This window comes from Echiichthys vipera (assembly GCF_963691815.1).
Source record: "Echiichthys vipera genome assembly, chromosome: 11".
Taxonomy (NCBI): domain Eukaryota; kingdom Metazoa; phylum Chordata; class Actinopteri; order Perciformes; family Trachinidae; genus Echiichthys; species Echiichthys vipera.
The window spans coordinates 7,171,155-7,183,047 of NC_139836.1; the positions used below are offsets into that span (position 1 = coordinate 7,171,155).

An 11,893-nucleotide genomic window follows, 5' to 3' on the forward strand; every position below is an offset into this window, starting at 1 on the left:
ACCGGCACCAGCCCAAAGACAGGGCTCGTGAGGTTGCTAGGTGTCCGGTAAGCAAGGGTACAAGCTGCTCTGCTGCTCTGGGCTGCTCTCAATGGCTACTATGGGGAGTAGCATCATCACACGTGAATACAACTGGGCTCATCAAATCGAATCTCAGCTTTCTAGTCAGATCCTATTCATGCAACTCCAAGACTGTTTAGGTACGTAAGTATGCAGATATGTATTATTCAAATACACCATCTTAGGCAAAATAATACATTTATACCACAGTTTAAACAGATGAAGATGACATTAATTCCACATCCCCATTTTTATTTAATTTTGGCATCTTTCACATTTGAGGGCAAAGCATAGTGAATATCCATTTATGGAACAATAAGCCAGTTACAAACAAGTTCAAGTATTATATATTATTTAGCTCTCCTCTATACCAATTCTTATGAGATGTATTCCTGCTGTTAACTATACATTAATACTCATACTGTATATGACTATAATCCAAACAATGTAAATATCAAAATGCTGTACAAAAAAAACAGGATGTACAGGATATCAGTTGGGAAAGACACTCCTCACAGCATACAGATAAACATAAAAAATACAAAAAGGCACTTAAGAATATCAGACACACACACACACACACACACACACATATGTACACATACAGTATCCGAAAAAACAAATACTTGAGCCCATGTTGTCACACAATTGACCTGAAAAGCTATTTTTTACAATTATATCAGATACACTTGGCCAGGTGGCGATGTAGAGACTTTGTCAGCTAATGATGAACAATGCCTCATCCTATAGGAAGAACAGCTGACAGCAAGTCAGGAAGGAGTGTTTGAATCCTGATTATATGCATCACTGCTGTCTTACACCTCACATGGCTTTTTAATTTCACAGATATCTATGTATTGCAACCAGGAACTTAAATGTCTGCTTGAAATGGGACCTAGGATTAAATAAAAGTGCCTTAACTTGTCTGCATGGACCTCTGCCGAGTCCCATTGGCTGACTGGACAGAGCAATACACACTTCTCTTATGTGACAGGTTAATAATGGGCTTTTATTAAAAACAAGCAAAGTGATGCCGTCAACCTCAGATATAACCCAGTCACCAGACTGTTGGTATTGTACATTTCTGCAAACCACAGAACTTCTGTTATCTGTTCTGATTTATTCAGAGTTGTAAACATGCAGTTAATGCTGTGAATTCAAACAAAACTGATTAACGTTACTCATGTTTAGGCATTGAAACTATATGGTTAGGTTTAGAAAAACATTGTGGTTTGTGTTAAATAAATACTTTTGTTTCACTGTCACACAGGATGGGATGCAACCATTGAAAGTTGTCATGTGTGCATGACCCAACCATCCACCATGACCTCTTTTTTGAGGCTTGTTATACTATGTCGCCTGACTTTTAGAGCACTTACTGTCAGTTGAAAGCCGGTGCATGTCATACAGATGCTAAAACAGAAAAGCACAATGCCAACACGTTTTCGTGTCAACCAGGCTCTCTGATATGGCGAAGGTGATGATATGTTTCTTGACAACAGCTCAGAGGTGAGTGTGAGAAAGAATTCAGTGGAGAGTTAAATCACTGCAGCGTGCTACTGATTTAGTGACTCCTTCACCCGCTTTAGAGTACAGCTCTCTGGAAAATGTTATTTCTTGTGGGGTGTTTTGGCATTTAACAGAACTTATTTTAAAATCTAAGAAACATTTGGGGAAAATATCAGCAGCTGCACTTCTACAAGCTTTTATCTGTCATATTCAGAGGAATAAAGTCGGAAGTATCACCACCTACTATGTGCAGACAAACGATTAATGCCAAGGTTAGAAAATATAAGAACCATCAGCCATCACGTGGCAAGTTCCTGACCACTTATAGATTATATATGTAGATCTGTTTTTAAACCAGCGACTGGAGAAGCCTACCGCACTTTTAACAGGAAGACATAGATTGTCAAAAGAGTGCAGCACATCACACGTCACCTGTTTGATCACATCAACTGCAGTCACAGTACACATCCAGTCACCTTGTTTAGTTAATGTAGAGGGCTTTTAGGTGACACAACACAGTCCCCATGACTGGCAGCCATATTGGAGGTTTTCTGCTGTTTTCTGCAATTACAGCTGAGTAAAGCATGGTTCTGTGCTGAAATCACTTTTGATTTACCATTTCACTCATGATACACGTCCGCATGTTAGGGTATTTAGGTAAAGAGCCTTTAATATAATTTATGCAACAGCAGATAAACATCGACCACTGCAATTATTGAATACCATCTTATTGGCTGAAAGCAGTCAAAAAGGCAAACATCGTCGAAATTCTGCAGATAAATCATGGAAGGAAAAATCATGGCCATAATATTTGGCCATGATCCAGTGGACCTCCATGGTGCCAGTTATAGTGTACAGGAGAACAGGGATGTCACAAAAGAGCCTCTCTATTCTTAACTGCTTGTTCTAGATATCGAGTCACTAACAAGTCTTGTTTTTTTTGCTCTAAAGTTATGTACAGTTTTCAGGGGAAAGGCTACTTTTATCTTGTAGAGTACAATTGCAGATAAATATTCAGTTGTGCCTGCTATATATCAACAACAACGTGAGAATCTCAAGTCAATATAAAAAAAATAAGGTTTCAAAGTATTGCTATAACACATTAGCTCACCTCTGTGGTTTTCACTCTTCCTCTAGTTTGTGTTCCTTATATCCCTCTTCAAACAAAGTGAGCTCAGTCCAGCTTGCTGCGTTGGAGCTCCAGCTACATGTTTGAGAAGTGGACCGGACTTTACCCAACCCATCACAAGATTAACAAGCCAATCAGCACCTTTGGTTCTAAAATAGTCACCAGAATCAATGAACACAAAAACATTCAACAAGGTAATCTTCTGTCTCGGTTGTTTTGTAATCATAGACCTGATGAGGGCAAGCCTCGAAACACACGTTTGGGTCTCATCTTGTTGAGATGGTTTTGGGATTTGGTCCAAGGTGAGTTTGTTAAGCTCAGCTCAGGATACGATCTCCCACCTCCGCAAACACCCCAGGCCTACCCCATATTCAGTACGGTTAAACTGGTTCATCAGCAAAGAAGTAACATCTAGATGTTTATGGTAAGCCCTTAACCTGAATTGATAACAATGTCTCTATGAATGTGTTTGAATATTAACTGTTTTGACCCAAAGGTTCAGCATCCAGAAGCTTCATAACACAAATGTTCGTGTTAACATCTGAACAATTAATTTGAAGAACAGCTGTTTTTTCAAACCCAGAAAGCATTCCAACCCCGGTCCCTACAAAGGAACAAGCTCACCGAACTAGTTCCTCTCTCCTCTAGCTCCCACCATCATCAGTGCTCCCTCCAGTCCAACCATATTAGAACTGAGTCCTGTGCCGCCCTTCAGCCCTGCTCCAGGCAGATCCTGGCACATCATGGCATCATGGGAAGACACAATGATCCCACTACTTGCAGATGGGGAGGTGGCGCGCTCCTCCCCCCTCCTCTGTTGCTCCGGTGTTGGAGCAGGTGCTCTGATCCCACTACTTCCAGCCCCTACACTACCTCCGACGCCATCACCTCGCCTTTTAGGTGGCGGACCCCAGAGGAAGGCGTGGGCAGGCCTGTAGTGCTGCCGGGCGTAGCGGAGCAAGCGCCTACGGGTGGGTGGCAGGCGGATGGTGTAGACAAAGTACTCAAGGACACTGTGTTGCATGTTGGGAAGGGTGTTGTGGCACAGCGACTCCTCCAGGAACAGATGAACAAGTGGTGCCTTGAATGCCTCATAGCCGAGCTCGCCCAGGGACTTTAGGATGCGAGTGATCCGCAGGTAGTTGTGCTGGGACCTTGAAAGAACAAAGCAGGATGTCTATTACTTCTATAAAATGCAACTTTGAATCAGTAACGGATGAAATATTACATCATAAGCTGACACATGCTATCTTGGCTTGACTACATTTGATTGGCAAGTCATCACAGGGATTTGCATTTCCATTACAACAGGGCTACGTACTTGAAAGCTTGTCTTCAATGGCATGGCTTTCAGGGCTACAGCCTCATGGCAACTCTGTGTATTTTGGTTTGTTTCTGTACTTTTAAACATTAGTCTTTTTCATGTCACAGAAACCAGTGAGTGAATCTTGTGTTTTGGATTATCATAGTGTCTGTGATGCGTCAGTGTTTTTGCTCCGGTGCTCTGCACAGATCTTACACCTGCCCACTTGATCTCATCCCCAGCTCTCTGAAGCTCTTCGTGCCGCAGTTGCCTGGAAAAAGGCAGCAGAGTTGTCAGCAGCACGGAGGTCCCCAGGTACAATTACCATATATTTTCAGTTTATTAATGTTCCCAAATTCATGAATTGGTAGGATGAAATCACTACAAGCATTACGTCGTGGAGGCTGCTGTGGTATTTAAAAGCTGGCGAGCCTGAGTTGCTAAACACATTTCATTAATTCTTCACAGTAAAAGTCATCAGCGATAACTTAACACGACTCCTACACAGCTGAGAGTGAACATGGAGATTTAGAAACAGTAAGATAAAGCAGATAATCTGAAAGTACAAACAGGGACGCAGGAGAGAATATCAACTTTAAACCACAGAGATTCCTTTGGAAGCTACAAAAGTCAAACACAGAGACTTGAAAAACATCTTGCTCTCTGCTCGCCTGCACACGCATGAGTTGAATATCCCAACACAGCTTGTTTGAGGGGGGAATAGGGGGGCCATTGCAGGTTGGAGGCACGGCTCACTAAAGCAAGTAAGGAAATGCAAATCAGCATGGCATGGGGGTGGCAAGGGAAAAAAACCCTATACTTAATAGTACTGTACTGTATAATAAAAACTATTGTAAATATTAACGAAAACTATGGCAAAAAAACATGTAGACCATTTTTCTTACAATATTAACAAGATTAAGACTTAATAAAAAGAAACTTTTGAATGCAAAACTTAACACTATGAAAAACAGAGAAATGGACAAACAAAGCTGTCAACAACAGCATTTACACTGTATTTTCTTGACTGTTAAAACCGTGTCCTCCAGTTTAGCTCCTTTACTTGTTGCAGTAACATTATGTCTCTGCCAGTTTTATCAGTGAACCTTACTGGTTCTTGAAAGCAACAAAAGGAACACATTTATGGACTAAATTCATCTTCAATCCCACTGAGAACAAGAAAAGAAGTTGTAACCAAACAACTGCGACAGACATGAAAACATTCAGGCCAGCATGCTGACATTTCCATTAAACTGACATTAATGGAACATTTATCAAGGGCTCTGGACGTGGAGTTACTATTAGTGATAGGAATTAAACGTATTGTTTTAGCTGCTCGTCTTTTCTGATTGTTACATGACTACTGTAAATGTGAACCGTTACAGTCTGGTATGAACAGGTAATAAATGAGAACAACACCTGTAACTTTAAAAGATGCTGACAAGTCTCAGAATGCTTAAAACACTTAAAAAATGTTGAGAATATTTAGTATTTGCACTAGTGAAATTACTTAAATGTGAATAAACTTTTATACATTTTCAGCAAAAGACTAAACCAGATGCTCTAATGAACACTGCATGACTCAAGGTGTTGCAATCAACTTCAATTCTGAGGTCTGTGACAATACGGCATCCTAATAAACAAGAACAATTTGTTTCTGATGGCTGTTTGGCCTAAGAGCACTCTGCTTTTGTGCATATTTAATGGGATATTAAAGGCAAGTGAACAAACAACAATGGCACTAAGCAGCTGCTTTATGGTGGAGAATCGGTCGTTTTTCCTGAGGTTTGGATAATGGCAACAATTAGCAGTAGAAGTTCAGGGGGGGTTTGTGACATGAGGTTATTGTAGCAACACTAAAGAGAACATACTTTTACTTTTAAAGTACACCCCCCAATGTGTGACATTCAGGTAGTTTTTTTGGCAAAAGCACTAAATGACTACTCTCGGGCCCTGAAACCATCGAAATAGGATGTGAAAGAAAACGAAAATCAGCCTGTAAATGAGCCTCTAACCATCTGTTTGTTGAGTGAAAACATGTTGTTTCACATTTGGCTGTTGATAGAAGAACACGTTGGGTATTGGGATTTACAATAATTGCCTTGCTAAAGGGCACAAAAACAGCAATTGGAAATTCAGCCAGAAGTTTACACAAATTCTGGATACAACCTTATACCCCTTAAGCTGCTGCACAATGTCATTGCGATGTTTCCCACACATTGGTCTATGTATGGGAAACACTGCATTTTGTGTGTGTGTGTGTGTGTGTGTGTGTGTGTGTGTGTCTGTGTCTGTGTCTGTGTGTGTGTGTGTGTGTGTGTGTGTGTGTGTGTGTGTGTGTGTGTGTGTGTGTGTGTATGCTTACTCATTAAGGTGCTGGAAGCGCTCCTGCCAGTTGGGAGCCCGAGCTACATTCCCACTCTTATCCAGAAGTTTGATGCCATAGAAGTCCAACATTAGGGAATAGGCTGCCAGGAATCTGCGCTTAGCTTCCCGGGTGCTTTGGAATTCCTGACAGGATTGAAGACAGCAGATCAGAGACCAGCAGACAGGCACACCAGCAAACACCACCTTTCTGTTTGGTGTTAGCATGCATCTTGGTTGATCACATGGACCCAACCTGCTCTAATATGGTCAGAGACACATTTACACTCATTAAACAATAGGGTACAAACTAATTTTAGAAAACTAAATATGAATAAATATTCATGTGTGGTAAAGCATTCGAACAATTGATAATTGCTCACAATACAGAGCCAAACACAATCAGTATTTATATAGCAAAAAATATATAGGTTTTGTTTTAGAATGGTGGTTTGTTGTCCCAAATGAGTTACTTGTGTCACTACTTTACACCAGGAAAGCAGCAACTTACAGTTAACTGTCATTTCAAATGTCAAAATATCCCACTGTTCGAATGGAAGATACTCTGTCGCTCAACCATGGCAAACATTTTCAGTGAGGAAGTGCAATCAAGTCAGACATGCAGCCGGCAGCTCTGGAGTCTACGCGTATGAACAGGGTGTTTACTGGTGCGTCTTACTTTGATCTCGTCCTGAGTCAGTTCATGTGCGTAGAAGTTGAGCCCTTGTTCTCTCAATGGGAACAGCCTGCCATGAGGAAAAGAAAGACACAAGATCAAATGGAAATAGATTTCTGGATGGGATGAAAACACGCGTGTTCATAATAGTTTCTAGTGCTTTGAATGACCCTCACTCTCCACCGTTGCTACGTTTATGCTTTATCTAGCTTGCGCCCCAGCTCAATAACCAGTAGTTCTGGTGGGGTTCCACAAGGGAGAATTTCCCACTAACTGCAAAGAGAGTGGGCAAGTATGTGGCGACACATTGCTAGAGTAGACCAACATTAAAGATAAAATAAAGAGCACGATGGAAGTACGCTTAAAATAAAAGTTGCGCTTCACAGATTCAGAGGAACAGTGAATCGTGCCGTTTTAATGACAGGTTGAAAAATTTTGGTTGGTAATTTTTTTCAGGTTACAAGTCATTGACAGATGGACCAAAAAGTTAATTTTGGACCCTGATGACCATTAACATGTTTGAGCGTTGTGCATGAGTCTGTAACATGAGAGATACTCTGAATATTAAGAGTTTGAAGGGTGGTGTCACATTTTTGTTTTGCAAAACCAAAAAAGAGTGTGAAGAGTGAATAAAGCGTGTTTATCTGCATTAATGTACGCTGTAATCATTAGGATATCTGGCTAACCGGCTTGCTACCTTCAGTAGTAATCTAGCTAGAGCAGTCGCCCCATGTAAAGAGGCTGAAGGTCCTTGAGGAAGCGGCCGCGGGTTCAACTCCAACGCCCTTTGCTGCGTGTCTCCCCCTCTCTCTCACCCCATTTCCTGTCTGTCCTATATAATAAAAAGGCTTCAAAACTGCCAAATAAAATATTCTTTAAAAAAAAAAAAGTTAAGTTCTTTTCACAGGTAGCACATCCACTGTGTAGTATTTCTTCATTGTGTTGAGAGTTCAGACTAACGTTAGCAGCTCTGTACTGCTCTTTATCAGGGGCAGTTTACATCCAGCAACCTTAGCCAATATTAATTACCCAAGATAGCAAAACCTTTGCCGAACACGTTAGTTTGTCCTCGTTCTAAAAACATTATTTGTTGTAATAATACTTGAAGTGAAAATGTTTTAGCTAAACCGCTAAATCGAAATGACAGTATTGATTTTGCATTTCTCCTTATCATATTAATAATACTAGCACTAGCTAGCTCTACACTGCATTATAACGTGTTGAAAAGCTACATGCAATGTTTGTCTCAGTCTTTAGCACAATATCATGTACGTAGCCATCAGTTTTTAGACCCTTTTACAAAGCTTCTGTCAACGAGTCAGACATTGTTTAGCTAGCTACAGTAGCTAGCTATAACTGACTAACGTCCGCTTTTCAATGATCCCTGGCTAGAAATAAGAAGTCTGCTTTTGTGTACCTCTGTCTAAGATGAAGGACCTATTCATTCAAAAATGACTAAGCAGTCTTGGGATATCTGCCTCTGGTATTATTGTAAACTGCAACTGTAGCGACAGTCACTAAAGCGAACCCTCAATTTCCAGTCCATTTGAATTCTAAAACATTTTCCATTCAGGAAGTACAGCTGATTTTATTATTGGTGACATTTATTTAACAACTGTAAAAACAAAAATAGCTTCGACACATCACTGTGGCTTATACTATGCAATTAACAATCCAGTCACTTCGAGGAGTTTGTGCAATCCCATATAAAGTAAATGAAAATGAGGATAGACGGATGAAACGTCTCACCACTGAATGTAGGTGTGATTGTGCTCCAGTTTGTCATACTCGCCTCTCCATTTAGTCAGAATCTCCTCTATATAGATACCTGAGAAGAGACAGGGGCTAATTAGTCACCACGCACATTTCTTGTGTGTGTGTGTGTGTGTGTGTGTGTACATGTGCGTGTGCGTGTTTGCGTGCATTAGCATGTTTAAATACTGGATCAGTCCACTAATCTGCTAGTCTTTCCCAGTCAAACATGACCTTTAGCCAAACGAAACTCACTAAGCCCAAAGCCAACATTTCGTCTCACCACAGTGGCAGGAGTTCTGTGTGTGTGTGTGTGTGTGTGTGTGTGTGTGTGTGTGTGTGTGTGTGTGTGTGTGTGTGTGTGTGTGTGTGTGTGTGTGTGTGTGTGTGTGTGTGTGTGTGTGTGTGTGTGTGTGTGTGTGTGTGTGTGTGTGTGTGTGTATGATTTTACCATCTGGTACTAGAGGGATTTTATTCAGGTAGAAGCGGAGGTTACGGTACTCGTTGGGTTGCCGGGACTTTCTGTAGTTCTACAAACACACAGAGAGCAAGAGATCACACCGGGTGTCACCGATACAGAAAGCATCTGTGCATTGAATATTTACATTTGTGGGTGTCAGTGTCACATTTTTTTGTATGTGTGTGTGTGTGTGTGTACCGGGTAGCTATGACGGTATTTGTAAAGGTCCCTGGCAGCGTAGAAACTCCTCTTCATCTTTGGAACGGACTCTGGAGATTCTGTCAGCTGAGAGCGGAAGGAAAGAAAGAACATAAAAAACCTCCCGTGTTTAACAGATGCAATACAGCACTCATCTACCATTCAGCTGAATTAAAAGCACCAACTTTGCTTTTGGGGTCGGGGCCGGTCGTCATCCATTTCTTTCTAGCAAAGGAGGACGACTCGTATCAGCGCTGGCGTGCAGTCGCTACAAAAGGATGTGGGAAACTAGATCTGATTCTCAAAGAAAATCTGGGTCATGCTATCTTGCACCGGTCAGAAAGGCTTGTACACTGCTACACACTATTACACACTGTTACACTGGGCAGGATCCTGTTACAGCTATAAGGAATTTTGTGTTCGTGGATAGAAAAACACATTTGTAAATGTGGGATATTTGTGGATTCATGGTATGCACATTTACAAACAAATATGAGGCATGCTTCTCTTCATACGAAGTCTCAATGCCTTAGGTTTTTTTTGTATTTGATAACCAAGCTCGTCCAGTGAAATGAAATGCTATGGAGTTGATTATGTAAAAATCTGGAAGATGTATTTTGCAGCGAATTTTGAAATGTCGCTTGACGACCTCCCAATCCCCCTGCTTCAAATTGTTCTTAATGTATTTAAATGGAATTAAATAAAACTCTGCTTTATTTATTTTCTGCATTCAACCCATTCAAACATCCCATACACAACGGCAGGATCTTACTGATCTCGACTCTGACATCCCTACTGCTGCCAGCTGTCATTTTACCTGATTTCTGTGCAATCTAGCCATGGGATTTACCTGGCAACCTTCAGGCTACTAGTCTGCTTCTCTAACTTCTCTAACGCAACCTGCCCATCCTAATATGGCAGGTTCAAATCAATGGGTCGGTCTCTCAGATCTGTAGGAACTGGTCAGTTCGTGGTGTCCAGAGTTAATTCCAAGTGTGGTGAAATGGCTTTAATCCATTATGCTGCCGACTGTTATAATCAGCTCCCTTTAAAATAGACTTTAACAGTATTTAGATGCAAAACTAAGCTAAAGACTTTTCTCTTTCCACAGCTTTCATTTATCCATTTTTCTGGTACTTTTATTAAGCGTATTAATATTTATTTTTTTAAAGATTATTTTTTGGCAGTTTTCCAAACCTTTATTATAAAGGACAGACAGGAAATGGGGAGAGAGGGGGGGGGAGGTGTACAGCAAAGGTCCTCGAGGACCTTCAGCCTCTTTACATGGGGTGGATGCTCTAACCACTGTGGCACCAGCCGCCCCTACTACTGCTTCTACTGCTTCTTTACATGGGGCGACTGCTCTTGCATATTTATTATATTATTATATTTATTATGATTTTAAACCTACAAATGTGTCTCTAGTTGAATCTCATTGCATACTACTGTTTCTGTAGTTTTACCTGTAAAGCACTTTTGAACCACCTTTGTGTATCACAAGGTTCTATAACTTAACGTGCTTTAACTGTATCCACCACTTAAGTGCAGTAATTTAATCTTACTGCTCATTTCTGTCATATACAGTCAAACATATTTTATCTTATACATTCCTCTACATTTAACTTATCTGATTTCATTTTCTGTGAATTTTAATTTACCTGCATTCTTACATCTACTCATATATATTTAGCTAAGAGTTTATTGGTTGCTGTTTATTGTTTTTTTTAATACACTCTGTATTTATTTAGCTAAGAGTTTATTGGTTATCTTATACTGTATTTTTTTAAGCTGCTGGAAACTCACTGTCCTTGCAGGAGTCATCCCAAAGGAACAATAAAGAGAAGTCTAAGTCTTTGCACGGGTTATACTGTAAGTAGCATAGGTTGCATAAAACTGACGTATTTTTGAATGAGGTCTGCGTTCGCTTCACCGGGACATCACAGCAGCATGAGTCCGGGCTGCCCTTTCGGTGTCCTGGCCTTGTCACTAACGGGTGCTGCCGGTGCACACGTTACCGCACCGTGCCCCGGTCCTGCCCCCTCACCGTGTCATCACATGCATACTTCATAACCCTCACTGTACCTGCGGGGACGCATCCTCGGGCTCTCCGGCGGCCCGCTTGCTCTCCGCCGGGCTGACGGAGTCGGAGGTGCCGCTGTCATCTTCAGCCGCCGGCTCGTCGCTCTCGGAGTCCGACCCCCACGTCGAGTCGCATTCCTCCACGGTGCTCGGCTCCTTGAAACGCCAGCTGCCCAACAGATTTCCCATTTAAAAAACATGCAACGCCTTCTCTCTTCTATTGTCCGCCTCTCGCTAGGTCACATCGTTTTGTCCACTGCCTCGTATCTGGGTTTGCAGCACGCTGGGCTCGCGTTGCCCTCAGCGGAGCCTTTAAATGGCAGAAAAGGGGAATTTCCAGTTGAGCAACGATGATGCGCGTTT

General features: G+C 41.5%; 1 protein-coding gene across 1 annotated transcript; it reads right to left on the bottom strand.

Moving 5' to 3' along the window:
• Positions 1-356: 356 nt before the first annotated feature.
• LOC310953594 (opioid growth factor receptor-like protein 1) lies at positions 357-11,732 on the bottom strand. The gene is made up of 7 exons (XM_083922672.1): positions 11,534-11,732; positions 9,452-9,538; positions 9,245-9,323; positions 8,791-8,869; positions 7,045-7,111; positions 6,367-6,512; positions 357-3,852 (listed from the first exon to the last, which is right to left on the bottom strand). Exons 1-7 carry the CDS (start codon positions 11,717-11,719, stop codon positions 3,327-3,329), a joined length of 1,170 nt encoding a protein of 389 aa, XP_083778798.1. The 5' UTR covers positions 11,720-11,732; the 3' UTR covers positions 357-3,326.
• Between the last annotated feature and the right edge of the window lie 161 nt (positions 11,733-11,893).

Bases quoted from the DNA above. Each gene is read 5' to 3' on its own strand.
- LOC310953594 (XM_083922672.1), bottom strand. From the start codon at position 11,719: ATGGGAAATCTGTTGGGCAGCTGGCGTTTCAAGGAGCCGAGCACCGTG. The intron at 9,539-11,533 runs GTACAGTGAGGG...TTCCGCTCTCAG, and splicing joins CCGAGGATGCGTCCCCGCAG to CTGACAGAATCTCCAGAGTC. The intron at 3,853-6,366 runs GTAAGCATACAC...TGTTCTTTCAAG, and splicing joins CGCTTCCAGCACCTTAATGA to GTCCCAGCACAACTACCTGC.